General features: G+C 42.6%; 1 protein-coding gene across 1 annotated transcript in view; it reads left to right on the forward strand.

The window, feature by feature from the left end:
* Positions 1-24,013, forward strand: part of PRKN (parkin RBR E3 ubiquitin protein ligase) — a 1,198,020-nt gene that overhangs the window by 762,548 nt on the left and 411,459 nt on the right. The window contains exon 7 of the mRNA XM_034765264.1: positions 20,177-20,313. Coding sequence (XP_034621155.1) covers positions 20,177-20,313 — 137 coding nt within the window. The remainder of the gene's footprint in view (positions 1-20,176; positions 20,314-24,013) is intronic.

The raw sequence follows: 24,013 nt of genomic DNA on the forward strand, positions 1-24,013 counted from the left end.
TGGGGTAATTTACTGCCTTCTTTACTGTCCCTGTGCCAACCTCCTATCTAGTTTCTAAATTTCATTATGGGGTCTCAGCAGCTGTGGTAATATCTGCAGGGCTCACTAGCTCTGAAGCTTCACTTTGACACAGCCAATGAGTTTGGGGCATTTCTGACCCAGGGAGCCCCCTCATCATGTTAGAAATGAATATAAGAACCCATCCCGAGAATACCAGCATTATTTTTTCCAACAGTGGAATATTAGTAAAAGTTTAGGAAAAGGCCAAGAAGTGGAAACTCTGTTAAAAAGACTTCTGGAGTTCTGGGAGGAGGTGGGGAATGGAAAAAGTGGAAAAGGAGGTGGTTCTGCTGGGAGAAAGGGCAAGGGTGGGATATGAAGAAGAGAGATGGGTAAAGGGAAACAGAAAAAAGTTGAATATATTCAGATACTTTTAACTTGCAAGCTTTGTTGAAAGGGGTTGAACTGAACCAAACCTGTGAACCATCATATAATTGCATATGTCCTAAGTAACTGGGGTGTGTGTGAGTGTTTTGTTTTTGTGACTGGGAGGAAACTTACATTTTCAGAGAGAACTTTTGCCTACCCTTCATATGCAGTAGTCCTAATACAGTTCAGATGAAATTTTAAAAACTGGCCACCTACATTGTGCTACCATGTGGTGTGTACTTGCAGAACCCACAAATACCCGTGCTATAGGGCTAATTGCTTGTGCAAACAGGGATTCATGTAAAAGTTCTGGAAGTATTCGGATATCTGCAGTTTACAACATGCCTCTCATGGTTAATAAAAACAAGTGAAGGGGTGTCGAAATCCATATTACTTTAGATTGTTAGTGCCTGTTTCCAGGGTGTCAGGATGTCTTTTTCACTCAGAGGAGAGGCTGTTTATCCCTTGCTTAGTGAACAGTTTTTGATGCTTCGTGTCATCAGTCACTGCCCTTTCCCTTCAAGGGACAGGTCTGTTGTGTAATTTATTGCTGCTTTCAGGAATGTTCTCAAGCTGTAGGAGAATGACTGGAGCACTGGTCCTGGGGCGAGATCGGAGACCTGAGCCAATGGCTGTGAACCAAAGTCAGGCTGCGTATTCAAGTAAATGTTTACAAGTTCACTGTCCAGTACGTGAACTTGGCAAAGTGGTTGTTAGTTCCATATTGTGGACCTGGGTAATAAACCCGATCGAGCGCCTTTGTCTCTGAACTGTGCCTGTGATCTTCCTTTATGAATAACATCATGGTCTGCTAAATTTACATGCTGCACTATCTACTGTGGGGATGTATCATCCCTACACCAACCTAATGAAAAGTTCCATGAGGAGGTAAGGGTCACGATGGGACACTTGCCAGGTAAACAAATCATGGCCTTATGTAAGGCCCCCTGGTGGTCTAGGATTATATAAGATGATCATGGCCTTATGTAAGGCCCCCTGATGGTCTAGGATTATATAAGATGATCATGGCCTTATGTAAGGCCCCCTGGTGGTCTAGTATTATATAAGATGAGGTAAACAAATCATGGCCTTATGTAAGGAACGGTTGAACCAATCGGTGTGGGGCTATACATGTGATAAACACATGATTCTCCTTCTTGTCCAATCCGTAGATGTGTTGTTATAGCCTAATTGTGTTATGTAATGTTGAGAAAAACTATAAAAGAAAGCTTGCAATAAACAGGATTCGGATTCAGCTTGCAACCATATTGGTCGTGTACTTTATCCGCTCCGCATGGGACCCCACAATCTACTAATAACCTTGACACTTCAAGGACAGAAGCACTGAGCAGCCTAAACAGTTACTGAGGCAACGACATTCTGGCCCTCAGCACCTAACATTGGGTAGTTTTATCGAGGTCTGCTAAACTTGCTATCTGCGCGGAGTGGCACAGCGCACTGAAAGAACACACACACAACACAAGCCAATTGATAACACAGGAATTACTTCAATGTCTTTGGGAGAGGAAGTTATGGGTGAGGTTTCTGCCAGTCTTTGCTTTGCATGAATCAAAAATGTATGCAGTGCTCATCTGTATCGAAATGGTTGGGTGGAATGCAACAAGCCACTCTCCTTCAGAGCGAGAATAAATCACTGCTCTGAACTATTTTTCAAAGAACTGAAATGACATTGAGAGCAGGACGCATGGCTTCAAAGAAGCATTGTGCTGCCATTAGCCTTATCTGCTGATGGCATTTGCACAGTTGTGTGTTCTGTATCAGAGCAGTGTCACTATCTACTACCATTGAACTTCAAGGATTTCTGCATTACCATTTGAAATTCCTGTCTTCATAAGGGACTAGAGTCTATAGGAAAATAGTTTATAGATTTTAAGAGATGTTAGAAGTATTTGAAAATTAAATATCAGGCACCACTGTAATTTCCCTTCAGAATGTTTTTATTATGTTTAGCCTTATTAGTATAATAATCAATCCATATTGTACAGAAGCTATTAAAATATACTGATGGATGTGCACATCCAAATGGCATGGCAAATTCTAAGGTCTTTGTTTCCTGATTCACCATCAGGGAACCTTGGGGTCTGTTTTTTTCCTTCGAGTCAGAGATTCTAATATAGAATGATAAACATCCGACAGAAATTTGTGCATTCTAGCTTATAGGTAAAATGCTATCAAACATGGCATCTCTGTCAAATCTGGATCTTCCTCAAAGAGTCCGTAGAATTAGACCACCCAAGATTGTAATCTTTACATCCTAGCATCTCAAAGTGCTCAGTGAGCCTTTGTTTAAATTTAAGTAATTCAGTGTAGAGATTTGTGTCTTGGGGGAGTCTGGAAATCTTTATTATTATTTCTTTTGGAACTGTTAAACTAACAGGCAGAATCTGGAGATTGCAAACTTTGCTTATGTATCCTCCTCTTACTTTATTAAAATCATAACAAATGGAGTTTAGCTTTGTCCAGGCAAAACCTTAATTCTCAATGTTATTTCTAAGTATCTCATAAATTTAAAAATAAAAACTATACATCCCTGGACTTATTTTAAAGAAAATGTGTGCAACTCCTTCAGACAATGTCTTTTTAATGTACAGTAGTTTTAGAAAGATACTAGCAGTACATTTGTCTTCAATTTTTGTTGTAGGGTCAGAGCTTTGATACATCATATGAATAGTATTTTTCAAATACAAATCAAGACATAACATATGTAAATGCCAATTGAGATCACATAAACATAAAAGCATACTTCAGGTTAAAGTAAAATTGCTACACATCGTACCCAAACTAATTAAAAAAAATAAGTAAACTAATTCCAATTTAATGATTTAAAGTAAAACAGAGGGAATATCCTATCACCTAGATCCCCAGGCATCTTTTGGTAAGTTCCTTTATAAATAGAATAAAATGTAAAGAGTTTTTATTTATTTCAGGCCCTATTCTACAGCCTGAAATACAACTGCCTAAATAGCTTTATTGGCTTCAATATGACTATTCATATAAGGAGATGCTGCAGGTTCAGGCCATTATAGGGGCGTTGAGTTGCTTTGTCCCATATTGTGAATAAACTTGAATACTAGATGAGGGTTTTTTTTTTTTTTTTTAATTGTGCTGGTTAAATCTCTCTTGGCAAAACTGTGCCTTGGCTTTTTGCAGGGGATGATAGGGGTGGAAGAACTCCATTCCACTCCCCTACATTCATGGCACAGTACGGGGGGAAGAACAGGGTCTGCTTCTCTCTTGCTCCCCTGTAGGTAAGTGGGCGCGTCGGGATGAGGAGAGGGCGGAGAGAACTCCAGCGCACTCCCCACCTTTCCCATGTGTCAGAGCTGGCCAGGCACCACGAGGTGGGAAATTGTAATCCCCTGGAATGATGGAAGTTGTATCCCATATTATAAGCGAGCATTATTGATTATATTATTAGATTATTGATTACATTATCAGAATTTAATTTAGTCTGTTTTACACTCTGTTGCCTTTTTCTTTATATTTCTTTTCTTTTCTTTTTTAATTAGTAGCCTACGATGCCAATCCTAGCTCTTAAGTGCATGATAAGTACATCCAGCTGTGCTGAGGAAGCTGTCATGAGGGAGCAGAAGATGGGCTAGCTTATCGTTAATAAATGCCTGTGTACATTTCTGCAGCTTTTGATACATATTTATTCTTCATTTTCTCCACTCTAACTAGGATATGTATGAAGTTTCTGTGTATAACATAGCTTCTGTGGTGAGGCTACTTCCTAGTAGGCTATAATGGAGTAATGAACATATTTTATTCAGGAAATGACCACTTTATTCTGAGGGGCTGCTGAAAAGAAGGGAAATAGAAACTTCCTGTTCAGCAACACTCACACTGACAAAACACTGCAAACTGACAAACCAGGTCTTCTGGAAGAGCAGAGGAGCTGGGCAGCTGGGAACCATGCACCTTCTCTAGCACTGGGTATCCTCTTCCAAGGGCACTTCATCATAGTCCAAACATAGATTTCACAGGCAACTCCCAAAGGCTACTGCTTCTCCTTCTCATTTTATGGGTTGTATCCTGCAGCAGAGAGGCATGGAAACACGTTAGCTTGGTCTGGCTCATCTCACTGATCCTTTAGTCTGGGTTCAAACCCCAGAATGAACCACATTATTACAAGTTTCTTGTTTCCATTCTTATGAGATCCCTTAATGTTATGGGAAAGAGGAATCTTGCATGTTCCCAGTTATTACTGTATCTCAATGCTAGGGTGACCAGATGTCCCGATTTTATAGGGACAGTCCCGATTTTTGGGTCTTTTTCTTATATAGGGTCCTATTACCCCCTACCCCTGTCCTGATTTTTCACATTTGCTGTCTGGTCACCCTACTCAATGCACTTGGGGGCATCCAAGACTGGAGATCTTGAGGCAAAAGGTACTATAGAAGTAGTGTTAAATATCCAGATTGCCCTTTTAATTTTTAAAAAGATGAGATCAGGAGCAGAAGTGGTGGATGGATTATTGCTGGATCCTCCTGTGCCAGATAAGGAGAGATTTAGTGAAACCAGGTCTCCAAAGTGGCTTCTTTAAAAAACAGAGGTTCATTATAGAGGGGAGCAGCCAGCCTTCAAGAAGACAATGCAGCAGCTCAGGAAAATATGTGCAGGGATGGTCTGGGGAGGTAGGGACTTGATGACCCGGTTTGGTGGACCAGCTTGGTCAAATAAGCTTTATATAAGCATTTAAACTTTTTGATGCTGAGCTGAGCTGAATGTTTCTGAACATTTTGGGTTTCACCCATCACACTTTATAACGTTGGCCACAAGCAGTAAGAACTAGGATACTTCCCATGCTAGTTGATAAATTGTACTGATTAAACTTTTTAAACATTCTTTAATCTGATTGGCTATTCGTTTTTATTTATTCTTGTATTCAACAGCAGTGACCTGTAAGAAGGAGATGGAATGGACAAATGAGGAAAGTACAGAGCATTATAAGATTTCAAGTAGTACAGCTATTAGTGTGCTTATCATTAAAATTCTGTACTTGTTCTTGTGACAAAGACTGAAACAAGAACAGAAAATAGCACACTATTAATTCATTCTCATGACAATGATTATAACCAGTATAGAAAACAATGTAAACAAGCAGTTCTCATTACGATCTTAAGCTTGTAATCTTGTGGTAGTTGTTGTCTGGGTGGGTGGGAGGGAATTGACTGTTCTGGGCATTAACTCACTCTGCTTTCAGAGGAGGAGTATACAGTGTGTTTTGCTAGCAGATGGCACATCCTTTGCCTTTTTGGGAGGAGGTACTTGAATAGAAGGCTTGCTCTCAGACAGTTGTATCTGGGCCTCAGCCACTGTAGTGTCTGAACCAAGGAGCAAAAGCTAAAAAGATTGTCTTTAAATTATAAAGGTGGGGAGTGTTGCAAAAAGTTATCATCTGCTGGTTGATGGTTTTCTATAAAGAAATCTCTATTACAATGATAACTTAAGAGTGCTTCCTGTTTGAGTTAATTATCATATTTTGGACTGAGGCCAACAGCTCAGTGAACAGGAAGTACCCTTGAGTTATCGTTTGGCTGAACATTTTAATTAAGTATTCATATTTTAAATGGAAGATGAAAAAGATCTGTCAGGAAGCTGACAGGTAATTTTTTAAAACTGGAAAACTAATTTGGCACTTCCTTCCCCTGCTCCCTTCTATCACTTCCCATCCTCCATTCATTTCATCCACCCCGACACCTTATTTCCTTTTCCAAACTCCTCTCCTTTCTTACACGTTAGCAAGGGCTACTGTCCCCAGAGTAACTGCTCTGCAGTATATTTTCAAAGTGACTTGGAAGGAGGGTCTGGGATAGTCTTCCAGTAGAAAAACAGTGTACATGATAGACACAGTCCCTCCTGGAGTTATATCAAGTGCAAGGGACTGTGCATGAGGCAGCATCCCTTAGGATAGTGCATCATACTTCTCTTCTCCTGGCTCTCTTTAGGGTGGCTAGCCTCCCAGGAGGTGCAAAGAGCAGTAGCGGATTTACCATGGAGCCAGTGGCTCCATGGAGCCGGGCCCACACTTCAGGGGGGCCCCGACCAGGCCCACTCTTCTCCACCCCCCACTCTCTCCTGCAGGGGGCAGAAGCTTGGTGCTCCTGGCAGTGAGGCTCCTGTTGCAGTAGGGCAGCCAAGCTCCCTCTCCCCTGCCTCTTCTCATAGTTTACTCCCTTCCTGCCCTCCCCCTCCCTGCCTCCGATCAGCTGTTTGCCGATAAGCTGTTTGCCGGCAGGAGGGTGGGGGAGAAGCACAGCCGCAGCATGCTCACCTGGGGAGAGGAGGCAGAGAAGAGGCAGGGGTGGGGTCTTGGGGCACGGGGTGGAATGAGCAGACCTACTCTGATTGCAGAGCTGCACAGCCAGGCAGAAAAAAGAAGATGCTGCTCAGCTCCCAACTTTGCAGCTGGACACCACCTTCTGTGTCCTAGTGCTGGTTGAGCTCCCTTCTGTGTGCTGGGAGCCATCCTTCATCTTGTACAACAGTGAGTGCCCATGGTGGGACAGGCAGGGCAGTGGGACAGAGGCAGTGGGGAAAGAAGGGGGTGGGATGGGGAGGAGATGGAGTGGTGGGGAAGGGGCATGGGATGGGGAAGAGAAGGGGATAGGGCAGGGGTCGGCAACCTTTGGCACGCGGCCCGCCAGGGTAAGCCCCCTGGTGGGCCAGGCCCGTTTGTTTACCTGCTGCGTCTGCAGGTTCGGCCAATCGCGGCTCCAGGCAAATGGTGGGGCCGCAGGATGAGGGATGTGCTGGCCGCAGCTTCTCGCAGCCCCCATTGGCGTGGAGCGGCAAGCCACGGCCAGTGGGAGCCACAATCGGCTGAACCTGTGGACGCGGTAAGTAAACAAACCAGCCCAGCCCGCCAGGGGGCTTACCCTGCTGGGCCACGTGCCGAAGGTTACCGATCCCTGGGATAGGGGAAATGGGGGCCCAGCATGCGGATCCCCTTGGCAGCAGCTGGGGCTCCCCTGTTAAGCAGGCCCATCAAACCCTCACCCTGACAAGCTCCACCTCCCCTGCATCTGTACCACCCCGATGAGCCCCCCCAGATGCCCTCCCCACTGAGCCCCAACCACCTACACCTAGACCCCCACCCAAATGAACCCTGTAAATAAATCTCTGTATTAAGCATCTTCACATAACTTTCATATGACTTTGTATTATGCCTCTCTATATAACTTTGTATTAAGCCTATCCATATATAACCTCTAACTTTCATATGATTTTGTATTATGCCTCTTCATATAACCCTGTATTAAGCTATTTTCATACAACTTTGTATCAAGTCCTTTGATATAGGAACTTCGTATCAGATCCCTATGTAGAAAAACTTATAGAAAACTTTGTGTTAAGCCTTGGTATAATGTTATAGCCCCTAAGGATAGTTAAAGTAGAAGAAAAATGTCTTTTTGCTAGGAGTAGAATAAGATTCCCCCTCCCCACACTCCCTTAATCAATTGGCATGTTGAATGAATGAGGTGTGAATGAGCAAGGCGTGGAAGGCAAGCACCTCCAGACAGCTAGTTGGAGAGGGGATGGAAGCCAGACCCAAGGACAATCAAACTTGTCAAGTGGGCTCACTAAAGAAGAGCAGGCATATTGATGGCCTTGGGGGGAGGGGGAGGTTAGAATCAAGCACCTTCTTTTGGAAACACCCTCTTTGAAAAGTATTGGGACAACACCCAGAAGGAAGCAGCACAAAGGACCAACGAACACAGATTTTGAATCTGGTATTGATTTGCATGAGAGGGAAGCTGCTCTAAATGTGAGGTGTCTTGCAGAGGACCCTGGGTCTTGTCAACATCGGAGCATTGATCCAGATCGGCAGAAGCCCGGCTCCACCCCTCCTCTATCTAACTCACCTGACCAGTGAAGTTAAGGGGAGTAACTAGTTGGTAACAACAACAAGATGGAGTGTGTTTATGTGTATGTATGTGAGTGCATGAGTGTAATATAGATCATATGCATATGATACAGTGTTGATTGATGCATGTATTACCAATGAATGTGGCGTTTGCCTTATTCCCCCTGAAAAGATCCTGTGCAGTACTTTAAATACAACAATCCCACCTCCCCTGCACTCAGACTCCACCCCTCCACCCCCTCCCCCCGGCTGAGCTCCAACCGCTTTCACTTGGTCCTCCCTGCAGACTGCCATTGCCCCTGCACCTCCCTGTGCATCCAGATCCTGCACTGAGCTGCCTGCACCCAGACTTCCCCCCATCTGGATCCCCCCACACTAAGTCCCTCTGCACTTGGATCCTGCTGCTGGGCTGAGCCTCCCTGCCCACATCTGGTGTGCCTGGCGCAAAAGGGGCAGGGCCCCAGGGTGTTTCTGTGGCAGGCATGGCCCTTGTGCTGTGTCAGGGTCAGGTTCAGTTTCACTGCCAAGTCTCTGTCCCAGGGGGGGCGGGGGAGGCTGCAGGGTAATCTCCCACCTCCATGCAGCCAGTGGCCTGTGCTTCCCACTGCCATGGTGGAGCTTCCACATTTATTTATTATAAAAAAAAATCAGAATTTTAAAATATTATTCACAGAATTTGATGCAGAATTCCCTCAGGAATATGGGGCGCTGTACAGCTGTGATGGTGGGGCTGTGAAGGGGGTGCTGGACAGTAGGGGATCTGTGGGTGAGGGAGCTGGGCAGGGGATATGGTGTGCAGGGTGCTGTGTAGTTGTGGTGGGATGTCAGCACGAGGGGTCTCTAGGCAGGGGGCGCTGGGCATAGGGATCTGTGGGGGAAGTCTCTGGGTGAGGGGGCGCTGGCATAAGAGCAGGGCACTGGGCAGGGGGGCAGTGTGGAAGGGGCACGCTGGTAGTGCAGGGCTGGGCGGGCCAGTGTGCATCTAGCAGTTTGGGGTTTGTAAACAATGCCTTTGTGCTGGGCTGAGTGGGGCCATTCCTGCTGCGCTGCGTCTCATTGCCCCCAACTGGCCCCTCACTGTGCGGACCGCCCCCCATCACATGCCCTATTTCCCCAATGGGGGCCCACAAATATGTTTGGCGCCGGGCTCACAAAAAGTTAATCCGGCCCTGGCAAAGAGGGACCGGTTCTTGTTCTTAGGGGAGTGTGCGGGACCATAGTTGTGACTTGCCTTGCGTTGAGGGAGACTTCTGCTCCTCCTTGTATATTTATGCCCAGGCTAACTATCACAGGCTAGCCCACAGGCTGAAGCTTTGCAGATGTAGACTTGGCCTTCCGCCCAAGCAGTCCTTGATTCAGTGGCAAAAAACGACAACATTAATGCAGAGTTAAGGTTGCTTGGTGATATGTATTCACCTTGCAGAATGTTCAATTGAGAAACTCAAACTTCTGAAAATCAGGCAATGCAGAGTTAAGGCCATGCAACCTTAACTCTGCCCTCTGTGAGCAGTGCCCCAAGATGCCCTGTTCACACATATCTTTACTCTGCCAACCTCACAGTTGCCGAAATATACAAGCTCTTCATCTTCTTTTACAACCCATTCATTCTCATGCACAGGATTCTGTCTCAAAGAGCCTTATTAATTTCAAGACAAATTTTAAAAAAGGGGGTGGTGGAGGATGAGGGAGACAGTGAAAGCTAAGTGCTTTTTTTATGTACACATCTGGTTGTCTAGGTAGTGATTCATATTTAGATTTTAAAAAATATGTATTTGTTAGATGTTTAAGTGAGTAAAGTCAAGCAAGAGGGCTGGAGAGGTGGAGTGGAAGTATGCATGGGAGGCCAATCCAAAGAAGTGAGTGTTGAAGGATTTGTAGCAGAAGAGAGAGTAAATCTCACAAGGATCTGGAAGGGCATTCCATTAAAAGGGAGCAATATTTAAGAAGCAGGCTCGTGTTCAGTGAGGTGCAGTCTTTCTGAGTCAGAAACATTTAAATGGTGAACATTACTTAGATAGTCTTTAAAGAGGTGTGCCAGACCTTCCTATTAACTTTGTTCCCACTAATGGCCATGCTGTTATTCCTGGAGCAGTCCCAAGGCAGCAGGTATTTGTTTGTTTTTTTAAATGTTGACCTCTTGATCTTCCTTGTGCAGAGGCATAAACCCACTTGAGTTCCTTGGATAATAGTAACAAAGAGTCCTGTGGCACCTTAAAGACTAACAGATGTATTGGAGCATAAGCTTTCGTGGGTGAATGCCCACTTCGTCAGACACATGTCACATGGGCATTCACCCACGAAAGCTTATGCTCCAATATATCTGTTAGTCTTTAAGGTGCCACAGGACTCTTCATTGCTTTTTACAGATCCAGACTAACACGGCTACCCCTCTGATACTTGTATAACAGTGATTCTGTGTTTCTTCCACTGTGTGGGAGGATCCTTGTTCTCTGAAATGCCATGTGTGTTCACAGCCCTTGGATGCTTCTCCAAAAGGACTTTTCACATTATATTGCTTCTCTCACCTTCTTGCTCTCCTCATGCTCTAGCTGCTGACTGACATCATGATGTGATCCAAGATGGTTCTTGATCTGTCTTCTTCAATCATGTCAGTCATCTTTTGCTTCCATTGATTCAGGTCTTTTCCTCTTCTGTTCAAGAAAGCCATTGTGATGTTTTAAAATCCTACATAAAGGAACATGTACTGATCTTCTCTCAGAATGGGACTGATTTGTCAGTTGCTCTGCATTATTGATGGTATGCTGCACAGCAGGAAGAGTGCTACCTGGACAACACTCTGCTCACACTGATGGATCATGGAGAAATGTCTTCTCCATCCAATATGGTAGCAATATCTCTTGTCAGATAGCAGCAACAGCATCATCACCCTCTCTGTGACATCATGAAAGGGATTCAGGATGTCATCTCTACAGTCGTTAGGTGCTGCTTTGGCATCCCCCCCCCACAAGCCTGTAAAATAGTTTTCTTGCTATGGTGTGCCAATATATCTGTACCAGCACATGTAATGTGTGATTCCACCCCATCCACCTGGGTCATCTGATGGCAGGGAAGACCACTGTGCTTCTGCAGCTCTTCACAATGGTGCTGTTCCACACAGGTCCAAAGCGGGCAGTTTTTATAGGCAGTGGTGATCATCATTTCCACATATTCATAGCACATACAGAAACTTCACAGCTGAGTTACTTGCAGCTGTGTCAGAGCAGGGTCTATGCAAAAACCTGACATCATGCACTCTCGTTTTTATTTACCTATTCCTTATGTTTGTATTCTGGTTTCTTATTGTAGGGCTCTTTATAAGTGCTGGTATTCTGGCATTGGTCTCCGTTAGATAAAAGAACATGAAATGGGGTCCTAGTCTGTAACTAGGGCTCTTGGTGCTACGATAATATGAATAATAATAATAATAAAATTGGGAGTAAAATGCATTGTTGCAAATATAAAATAGCACAGACTCTGTAAACAGATGAAAGAGAAGAAAGTAGGTCAGATTTCAGGCCTGATATCCTTGGCAATGCCTCTTTAATTTAACAGCTGTAGATCAGAATACATGTTTTTCTACAAGACCACAGCCAGCAAATTTAGGCTTGCACACAGATGTCTCGAGCTGTTCATAACCTTCACTTTATGACTTGTGATGTGTCACATGGCAAGTGATCAAACACATGAAAACAGATAATTGTATTATTTTAACATGATTAAAATGTTTGTATTATGTTATGTATATAAATATATACTGTAATTGTTTAGCTGTCATATTCTGACTTTTTGTAGCTATGTACTGCATTGGCTACAAAAGCAGAGTTGTTAGGTATACAAAGGAAAATATGTTACACTGGTTCCTGAGTTCCCATTAAAGATGTTCCCTTCAGTATAACAATGTGTCGCTCACTAAGATTTCTTTTTCCTGCTCTCTTTGTCATTGTCCTTCTTATCTTGTAAGGTCTTGGCTCCCACTTCATGTTTCTAGCCCTGGTGTAAATTCCTAGTTGTCTGCATTGTTGCTCACAGGTTGCTGTCTGCAGCTCCTGGGTCACTGAGTCTGCTTTAATGCTTGCTTCTTGACCTTAGTGTTTACTGTACATGTAATAGGAGATCACTTGCATGCAGGAATGATTCGTTTCTGTTATCTCTGTCTGCTGCCAAGCGTTAAGTAGTTGGAACATTAAAAACAATTTGATTATTTTAAAATATATCTTTAGAAATAGTTGCCTTGTTTCTAATGATATTTGTTTAACTCGAGGTATATTGAATTGGTTTTTTTTGGTAAGAAAAGTTTGTAATTTACATTTGCTTATCTACTATTGTGCTAGCTCTATAAGAAACTTTAGATAGATTCACTGATTCAAGTAGTTTTGAATGGTTTAAGTCTTAGATTTGGGGGGGGGGGAGGGATAGCTCAGTGGTTTGAGCATTGGCCTGCTAAACCCAGGGTTGTGAGTTCAATCCTTGAGGGGGCCACTTGGGGATCGGGGCAAAATCAGTACTTGGTCCTGCTAGTGAAGGCAGGGGGCTGGACTTGATGACCTTTCAAGGTCCCTTCCAGTTCTAGGAGATGGGATATCTCCATTATTATTATTATATTATTTGTGGATTATATAAGTGATTGTATGAAAGGTCAGACTTTGTATAATCTTTGCATGAGTAAAAGGATTATATTAGTTTTTGTATACAGTTCCAAGAGAAAGCTATGATGAGTGGATCATTTGTTTTATTTAAGCTTTTAATTACTGTGTTCTTTTACAGGGATAGAGTTAAGATTGTTTGGGTGCTGGTTATAGAGAATATTTCTTGTTAATGACTGTGTATGTGTGAATGAAGTGGGTGTTTAGGATAGTGTCAGAATTGTATATGTAGCCATAGCTTGTGATTTCCAATAATTCTGTTTTTTAAAAACAGGTATTTTCTTGAATGATAATTATATGTAAGTTAACAAAGTGTATGTTTTGGAGCAGTATATGGGGATCCATTTAGCAATAAAAATGATTTTATGGTACTTATATGGAAAGCCTTTGAAGGTAGAGGAACATTGCCAAAATAAAATAAAAGAATCACTTAGAAACTCATGAGCATTTTATAAATATAGCACTTGTGGGTGGGGATAAATGCTATGATGTAGTGATGTGCCTTCAGACTTATTTATTACAAAGCAATGAATCCCACATGGCTCTTTTTGCTTCACTGAGTGTAATCCCAGAAAGTCAGCCATATAGACATCTGCTGCTATTTTTTTATTATTATTTGGTTAAGATTTTGATGCAGCAGTGAGAAAAAAACAACTGTCACCTAAAAATGACCCCCAGGGATTTTCACAGATTCTATCAACATGTTTTTCCCCCCACAAATTTCTACTGGCTTTATCTACATCCCCTTGCTCCAAATCAGCTACTCACTTTCTTCTTCTTCTTCTTCGTCTTCTTTTTCTTTTTAAAGGACTGATAGATGGGGTGTGCTGTTTAACCATCATTCACACAGTCCTTTCTAAAGCTGAAGGATAAGGACTAATAAGAAAAAAAAACTTTTAGCCCAAGGTTTTCATAAGGTGGCAGTGAAAGATGCTTTATTTAATCCACTGTTGTGTCTGCAAATAATTCCTATGCTAAGTAGCTCCTCACATTCATAGCTACTGCACTGACTTTTAGTACATTAATAACACCTGTCATGAGATTTTGGGATATACTAGAACAATTTATTTCCCAGTGGGGGTCTTATCTAAACAAGATCAGTCTTTATATCTTTCTACATTTAGCTGGGATTCTATAGCAATGTATCTGGTATTATCTGTGTCTTGCTGTTGCTCAGTTTGGGGAGGGGGGATATATAGAGCAGATGACAGCTGCAACAGGATCACTGTTGTGCCACAGAGTATTTCCATACTAAGCAGAAACCATTTTATGTTAAATCTCCTCTCTGTTTCCTTGAAGTAAATGCACAGTGGTAACGTAATGCAAAGGAACCATGCAACCTTAGCACAATAACAAGTATGATGTATTATGGATCTTTTCAATGTTCAGTGTTAGATTTTCCTTTTTAAAAAGAGATGATATTCCTAATAGGTGGACAGAGAGGTTGTGTGATGGGACACTCAACCCACACTAGCCCTGGAGGAGTTAATATAGGCAAGAAAGGCCAATTAGTCATAGTCTGCACCTGGAGGGGAGCTAGGATGCAATGAGGCTTAATTGAGAAATAAGCTCACCTGGGCAAAAACAGCTGGGGCTTCTGTACAGCCAGGGAGATGGCAGCAGGGAAGGGGGACAAGTAGTCAGGGGCCTGCAGTCACCCTACCTGATTAGGGTTGCCAACTTTCTACTCACACAAAACCAAACACCCTTGCCCTGCCCCACCCCTCCTCTGAGGCCCTGCCCCTTGCTCACTCCATTCTCCCCCTCTGTTGCTTGCTCTTCCCACCCTCACTCACTCGCTCATTTTCATCGGTCTGTCTAAGGGGGTTAGGCTGTGGGAGGGGGTGAGGGCTCTGGGAGGGGCCAGAAACAAGGAGTTTGGGGTGCGGGAGGGGGCTCTGGGCAGTGGGTTCGGATGCAGGAGGAGGTGAAGGCTCCGGGTGTGGGCTCGGGGATGGGGTCAGGGGTGAGGGATTTGGGATGCAGGAGGGTGCTCCAGGTTGGGACAGAGGGGTTGGGAGGGGGATTAGAGCTGGAGCAGGGGGTTGGGGCGCAGGAGGGGGTGCAGGCTCTGAGCAGCACTTACCTCAGGCAGCTTCCAGACGCAGCGGCACGTCTCCCATCCAGCTCCTACACGGAGGCATGGCCAGGCGGATCTGCGCGCTGCCCTGACCGCAGGTGCTAACCCCACAGCTCCCATTGGCCGCAGTTCCTGGCCAATGGGAGCCGCAGAGCTGGTGCTTGGGGCGGGGACAGTGTGTGGAGCCCCTTGGCTACCTCATATGTATAGGAGCCCGAGGGGGGACATGCTGCTGCTTCCAGGAGCCATGTGGAGCGATGGCAGGCAGGGAGCCTGCCTTAACCCCGCTGCACCGCCAACTGGACTTGTGATGACCCAGTCAGCAGTGCTGACTGGAGCCGCCAGGGTCCCTTTTTGACTGGGCATTCCAGTTGAAAACCAGACACCTGGCAACCCTATACCTGATAGAAAGGGGCGGGAGGAGGCTGCATCTGTAATAGGTACTATAGGAAGCAGTCAAGGGAAAGAGCAGTAAGGACTGTGCGAGTGAAGATCTGAGGTGCTGGGTTGAGGGTCCTGGATTGGAACCCAGGGTAGAAGTTGGGCCCGGGTTCCCCTACAAGGGGCAGCCTATTTGGGGACTGTTAGAGACAGTCTGAAGGGAGACTTTGATAATAGTGTGGAATGGGGTGGAATTTACATGTGACTTGGCCAGAGGGTTAAGCCATGAAAAGGAAAGCACACACCTTTGGGAGTATCAGAGAAGCCATGGAGTGAGTGAGCAAGATGATGGGCTGAGCAACCTCAGGAAGGGGCATTAGAGCATGTGGGAGTTAATCTCCGGGTGAGCCACTAGGAGGCACTAGTGTGGGAAGAGAGCACCCCCTGTGACAGGCCTGTTATCTCAGGCTTTTAGGAATATCTTTTGTGTAGGTTGTTTTCATGAATTTGTAACTCAGCCCAACTACTGAATACCTTCTAAGAAACACATTATTTCAGATTTACATTATTGATATTAGAAAACACTTGTATTTCACACATCCCGCTGAACTCACTTTGGGTTTTATATGTCAGAGGAATTTTTTGGAGGGGAATAAATGAACAAAAACTAAGTGAACTACGTATGTTTCTGGTGAAATCTCCAATTTGGGTGTGGACAACGAAACATTTGAAAACGGGATAATAAAGGATTTATTTTCATTAATACCCTAACAGAGTTCCTTTTCCCCCTTCTACAGACCTAGAGGATAAAGTTAGGAGGTATCAATAATTTAGGAAATAGGTTTAAGGCCAAGAAGCCTCATTACAATATGTTCTACTTTCTCCTGCTTCTTAAGCTAAGTCAGCGTTCTACCTCAGGGTGAAGCCTCATTTAATCAGTCACAAATGCAGTTCTAGGGGTTATTCTAAAGGAGCATTCAGTATATTCACCACTTACCCCAGAATCTAGGCATGTCATCTCAACAACATGTTTATTTTTAATTGATCTAAGGAGCAAGACTTCCAATTCTGTTTTTAACCACTGCTCACTCCCAAGAAGCACTCAGTTCTGATACAGACTCTGTGAATTCTTGGTTCTAATGGAAGTGTGAATGCCGGCTGAAACTGGCACCAGTCAATATATATATTTATTGTGTTTATTTAGGCATTATGACATAGGTATTTTAGACTGCAAGCGTATATCTCAATTGACTTAACAGTATCCATGAGAATGTTGTTTTAGTGATTTGTGATGTCATCAGAACCCAGAGTTATATGTATATAGTTTTAAAAGTTTGCTGTATTTCTGATTCCGTTAAAAAAATCACATTTTCACAAGAAAAATGTTTTTATAAACTCAAATTTAAATGTAGGTGTACATATGTTTGTGTGTGTGTTTTCTTTCTGGAGAACTGTTTGATTTAAAGTCAATTATGAACAGCGCTATAGAAGGGAATGAGATTTATGGCACCATAGGTAATTTACACAAGTAACTGACTAGTTCACTTACATAATACTTAATAATATTGCTTAATAATAGTTCTGTTAGTTGCAATTTTGTTCACGTTTTGTAGAAAAAGTAAGAATTGCACAAGTGTTGTATTGCCTTTTGAGATCATATACAGAATACCTTTTCCACTGTTTACATTTGTGGTCTGATTTTTAGATGCTTCTCTCTAAATTTGCTGGATTCCCCATGTAGATCTCTCACACATACCATCCGTCTTCCCTTTGAAGCCAGAGAAAGTGAGCTGCAGGTCCAGAGATCTTCCACCTAACTTGGAAAACACTCAGATACTACAGTATTGGCCACCAACAACAAACACCCTAAAAGGGAAAGATCCCCAATGGCCCAGGATGGGAAGGTTCCAGGGGTGGGAATCTTGTCTCATCCTCCTTCCCAGGAGAGAGAGTCTCTGAGATATGCAAATTTGGCAGGGAGGTAAAGGTGTCCCTGTGACTGAATAAGGACCTGATAGGTGCTCCTCTAGCTCTCCCTATTTATCTTGGGACTAGGCAGAATTAGAGGAGCACAGATCAGCTCCTCATTCTGGCTGGCAGCTGTCTTTGTATAATTATTATTTATTATATTCAGAACAGCAAGTGGGCAACTAATAAGGATTAGTATAGGAGAGGTTTTATTTAATTCAGTTTTTAAGCTGCTTTACTGAATGAAATCCTTTAAAACACAGAGCTTATATTTTTAAAGCTACCATTACACTACCATGAATTCTACAGTGTATATGACTCTGAAGCTTATTTTCAAAAAAGATTAAATGTTTATATACAGCATCTGAAATTATTATTGATTACATTTTGAAGTTGTATACCCACTTTGAGGACATGGCAATTTATTATTTCAATGTTAGACGGGGGGCTTTCGGACTATCTTGTGGCAGATATTATAGATGCTATGGAGGTGTTGCCAACTCTTGCAATTTTTATCACAAGTGTCACAATATTTGATGGGGTTTCTTTTTAAGCCCCAGCTCCTGGGGACAGGGGAATAAGTGAAAATCTTACCTTTTTTTTTTTTTTTAAAGTAAGTTTCTTTATAGTTGAAGAGGAAAGCTTGAAAATGTGTCCCAAGTACACCAAAAAAGCTTTAAAAAATACAGCAAACCACCAGCCCCCCTCCAACCCCCCCCCCAAACAAACAAACCCAGAAGGCAAATAAAAAGAACAATTTTTTTCATGATTTGCATGGTAATCTCATGATTTGGAGGGCCTTATTCTTGATTTTGTAATGCTTGTGGTGGGCAATAATGCTACGGGGCCAAAGACAGGCAAGAGGTAGTACACAATCCATATGTAGGGAATAACTTTATCAAAGCACATCGTTGCTAACACAGTTTCAAGGTAACTGCACCTGTATTCCCCCCTCTGTGGTTGACCCCAGAAGTGCCTAGTCAGGTCTCAGATCTCCAGCCATTACCTGTCTCTGGGCAGGGACCCTTGTCCTACTTCCTTCTGACTGAGGGCATTGGGGAGGGGTTAAGGCTGCACAGCTCCCTCCCTTACACTGTGATATTCCCAGCAAGACAGTCTGCCAACCTCCAGTGCCTGTGTGTTGCTTTCTTTCCAAGGGCTAAGAACAGTGTTTTCCAAGGGCTAAGAACAGTAACAGCCGTTACTGCTCTTTCTAAGCAAGCACATTTTTATTATGGGACTAGCATTGCAGAAGAACCCAAGAAAAAACATGTTAAAATCTTACCAGAGGTCACCTGTCAGCCTTCAGTGGCCCTAGTAGGCCAATGTCTTTCCAACCCTTCCCTAATGTTTGAGGCCCCAATGGACAAGAAGGTCCTGACCATTTGCTGGATCAGAAAGAAGGCCATGAGTGAGTTCAAGCTCATCCTTTTATATCAAACCCTTTATTTGTTTCCTAGTCTCTGGAAAACCCATCCTCACCAGTATATGCAAACTTCCCCATGCAGGATAACTTCTCTGGAGTTGTTTAGTTTCAGTGACTTGCCTTATAATCACCCACTCCTGTTGTTTCATTCGTAGAGTTGCTCCCATGGAATGGAATACAATCATACATAAATCATTCATAATTGTAATACAGTTGTCTCCAAAGTCAATGCATAGGGTTGCAATATCTGCCACAGTTGTTACTTCAGAATTGACAATGAAGGTAGAGCCACCAAAAGGCGTCTTTAGTTAATTTATGCTAGTAGTCTCAGAACTTTGTTCCTGCCATTCAGAAGATTATTGCTAGTGATTTCTGTGGTTATATATATATATATGGATAGTGGTTTTCTTTAATTTATATCATGCTGTAGAAAATGTTAATTGTAAGATATTCTGGCTATAGCCTGTATGAAAGTCATAATATATCATTTATTGTTTCTGCTGTTATATACATTTTGGGGTGCCCATCCCAGAAGTGTCTGGGCAATAAAACAAAATTATATTGTAATTTTTCAAAAGCATATTCAAGAAGTTAACTCCTGGAGTGCTGATCCACACTCCAATGTTTGAGTCCGGAAGGGGCATTGAGAGTGGTTCTGATTGCACCACAGTATTCCCTGTCCTGCTGGTGCAGCAGCTATGTTTGCTGCTTGTGCAGTTTCTGAGGCTGGCCCCACCACTGGGAGAAGCTGTTGCTTCTAAATTGTCCTGAGTGCTCTCCTTCTGCACCTCCATAAGTATTCTGCCTGCCTCTGAACTCCGCATGCAGAATTCTTCTAGTCATTGTTACTAGTGCAGTGCCCTTGCTGTCACATGGCGGTGGCCAGTAATGCTACTACAAGACCAGCCCTCCTTTTCGGGGTGTGAGGGCAGGCTATGAACTCTTTCAGATCCTTTTTTTAGTCTACCTCTCAGATCATCCCTCTATAATCCCATCTCCTCTCCCTCCACTTTTCTACACTAGCCTCTTGGCTCTCCTATACACGATCGTACCCTGTTTTATGAGAGAGTCTTCTGGAGTGTCTGCCCATTTGAGCACCCATCTTTATTTTTCTTTGCCTATTTGATTCTTCACCTTCCTTCAAATTTCCAGTGAAAGTCTATCTCATCTCTCTTGCCTCTGACTCATTTTTATCTTCTTTAAATCTCTTCAAAATGCCATGCTGGCATATGATCCTATATAACCAGATATTAATAATTCTGTAACTGAATTTTTAATTGAAATATTTTGGGATAGTCGGTCTAGACAATACTGGATACAATAATGTAGCATTGCCTTGTTTTGGGTATTTTTAACAGAAGTCCTGTGCTGGTGTTCCAGTGCTTGCATCGCCATGTCATTTGCCTGGACTGCTTCCATTTATACTGTGTGACTATGCTGAATGATCGCAAATTCATCCATGACCCTGTGCTTGGCTACTCTCTCCCATGTGTTGGTAAGTTTTTGTTTTTTTAAACTATTCTTGCCCTAATCTGCAGAAAAATACTATTGATTTCAAATCAAGTTGTGGGGTTTTGTGCGTGTTATTTTAAAAATATGTCTATGGAATTATAATGTGTATTAGTAGTTGTTTCATCTGATGGAAAATATTTTTGTTATTGAAATGGCCCTTCTTGCTTTGCAGGTGAACTGGCTCTGGAGTATTAACTTGATTCTAAAGGGCATTTCTTTTATGAGCAAATGCATGCATTTTCCACATTAGTACGTCATCCTCCTAAAGCTGAAGGATGATCACAATAAGCTGCAGCCAAAAAATAAAAATAAAAAAAAAATCCTTGATGACCTCTACATCACTTCTTTTGAATCAAATAAGTTGTTAACTTTGTTGACCTATCTTCAAGTGCTAATAAGAAAAGTACTGTAATCAGAATTTCAAATAGCTTTCTGGTTGATGAAGTTATCTCTACTAATTGCCACGATGTAGAATGAAATACAGATGACCCAAGGAATGTGTTATGTTATCTACTGTACCTGACTAGGAAGTGAAGTTTGGCTTATGTAGAATAAGAAGATTTATGTTGAATCACAAAGATCTGTTTTGACAGATCAGAGACAAAAAGTTGAATCTATCACATTGTCACATAGAGAGTAAGGCTCTTACAAAGTTGCTGTGTAGGTCTTCACTAGAATTTATTTTATGAAATACCTTCCCTTCACTTTACAAGCTGCAAGTAAAATGGATTTGCATTGGCTGTTAGAGCGAATAGCTAATCAGTTTCATATCAACAGATGGAAGAATAATTGCAGACATTTCTTATGAGAGTGACACATGCTACATCAGGGCGCGCCTGAAAGATACTAAATCTACAAGTATTAAAAACAATTCAGATTGTCTATATTTGCAGCTGATTTTAATTATTTCAACAGCATCTTAGCAATGGCCACAAGTTCACATTTCATGACAGTGCATATGCTGCTTATGTTTTTTAGCCAAGTCTCGTTTTATACACGGTAACCTCATCTGCTATTGCTTTGTGCAATGGTATTATATTGCATAAAAGGCTTCCATTTCTTCACCCCCAAATAAATAACAGATCTAGTGCAGTTTGGTTAAGATGATTTGTTCTCCTCCTGGTGTTCCTTCCTTGTTTTTTCCCATGATGATGTCTGGCTATTCAATGCTACTCTGTCCCCCTGCCTCCTTCCATCACAAATTAATCAGTTCCCTGCCCCACATACAAATTAATCAATTCCTTTTTCCACTTCCTCTCTCAGTACATCAGTTCCCTTCCCAGTTCTTCCATTTGCTCCCCAAATTAATCAATGAACTTAGTAGCAGCTCTTTAAAACTGTAGCAGCCAGCTCAGCCCTCTCCCTCAATCAGACTTCTTACTCCTGTAGCACTTCCCCAGATTCAGCCCTGATGTTATCACCTGATGGCTCTACACCTCTGCTCCTAGCTGCATCATTGTATGTATTTGATTGCTGTTATACCCACAATGTGCTAGGCACTTCCAACGCATCTTGCAGTACCACTTTCTCAGTTCAGGGGTTCTGCTCTATTTGTTCCCTTGCTTTGAGAAGACACCAGTAAATCTTCTGTGATTTTTGTCCCCTACCTGGAGATAAGGGGCTAGATATCGTCTGCTCCCTTTTCTAGGCGTGGGGTGGGTACTGCTAGAGCTGAGTGGTAGGAGAGATCTGAGGGAAGGCATGGAGGAAGATGCACAGAGGCAGAGTACAAGTGCTCAGGGCCTTGCCTCACCTGGCTGAGGGGTGAGGGCGGGAACAGGCTTTGTCTAAAGTAGTGGGAGCCTGAAAGATTCAGTGGGAGCAGTGACAGCTCTGCTGCCCAACTGAGGCAGCATGCATATAGCTCCCCTACAGGCATGATAGTATAACAGTTGCTGCTGGGCTCTCACCGGTCCTCAACGACATTATTGGTTACACTCTTTTTACTGTTATAAAGATACTCTTCCCAACAGTATTACCAACCTTAAGGGCTCAAAAATCATGAGTCAGAATCCAAAAATCATGAGATTAAAATAATAATAGTAATAATGCATTCTTCTTTTTTTTCTTCCCTCGTTGGTTTTTGAGACTAAAGGATGTACCGAGGTCACATTTTCAAGCTTTTCTTTGTAACCATGAAGGCTAGTGTTGCATCTTTTGCTCTTGACCCAACAAAAATAATAGAAAGCAACCACATAGGCACAACTGGACCCTAAATACCTGTGTTTAATAAACATGTACAAACATGGAAGGCCTAGTTACATATACACTGCTTCCCTGGCTGGCTCTGGTGGCTTCTATTACATAAAACACAGTGAGCACCACTAGAGTGCTCATAAACTATTTAAAGGTATATTGTCCTATTCCTACATACTACAACTTACTTTAAAAACAAACAAACAAACAACCCTGGAAACTGAGATTCTCATATAATTGCATGATGATTCAAGAATAACAACAAATATCGTGGGACTCATGATACAATCATGGGAGTTGAGAACCCTGCAAAAAGGTCTAGGAATATATGGGTTTTTTAAATGAAACTTGGGATTCTGTTGAAGCTGGTGGTATTTGTCCTACTTGCCCAGGAAAACTCCCTAGTCAGCCTGTACGAATGGAATTTAGAGCCTCTTCATCTCCAAATCATAAACCCAATCTGAGCCCCAGGTTGGTAGTGATTGAAAGGTCACTGATTTTTGTCCTATGTGAAATAAGTCAGTGATCTCAGTTCAGTTTCTGGTGGATAGATGATGTTGACATGTCATCAAAACTGATATTAAGCTGACAGTTATTAGCAATCTCATCAGAGTGTCCATGCATTGGCCTTTGGGGGCAAATTTTAAAAGGTATTTAGGTACCTAAAGATACAGATAGTGTGATTTTCAGATGCACTTAGGCACCTAGCTCCCATTTTTGGGAGCTTAAATACCTTTTAAAATCTGGCCCTTGGTGACTGATTACCTCCTTCCTCTTCTAGATAGTCCATCAGAACAGAGTGCCGAAACTGTGGGGCAATGTTGGAAAACATGAGCTGCTGTTAGCTGCTCTGCTTCTTTCAGCAATGCAGACTTCAGCCACCAGAGCTGTCAGTCCAGTGCCTTTCACCAACTGTAAATTCAAGTAGAAAAATACAGGACAATAACATTTGATGCTGATTTCCAAACATCACGGCAGTGCTTATTAAACAATACATTATTGTATAAATTTCCTATTTAATCCTTAGGAAAATATAGATATGTTTGACTCAACTTTTTCTAGCTTGCACCTAAGAAGACCTAGAAATTATTTCCTCTCAAGTAAAACAGGTGCCATTGTGCACACGAATAGATTATTATTTATCTTACTGTGACAATATTTGTCCACCGCAATTTCTCACTACCAGGAATTAACCCAACACAAAAAGCTAGATCTGAAATTCATCAAAGTTTGGAGTGTTGAGATCTGAGGTGTGGTTTGGGCTGATCTCTAACAGGAATATGGAACTAACCCACTTTTAGTGTAATGAGACCAATATTGTGATAAAGTAAACAACTATTAAGTGCACACAAGCAAATACTTCTTTATAAAGTTCAAATCCTTATACTGTGTCATTGCACACACATTTAAAAAGTAACAAATTCACGCTCTAGATGTATTTATGGTACTGTATATGGGAAACATTAATGTCACAGCTTCGCTCTTCT

The sequence above is a fragment of the Trachemys scripta genome, chromosome 3 (assembly GCF_013100865.1).
Source record: "Trachemys scripta elegans isolate TJP31775 chromosome 3, CAS_Tse_1.0, whole genome shotgun sequence".
Taxonomy (NCBI): domain Eukaryota; kingdom Metazoa; phylum Chordata; order Testudines; family Emydidae; genus Trachemys; species Trachemys scripta.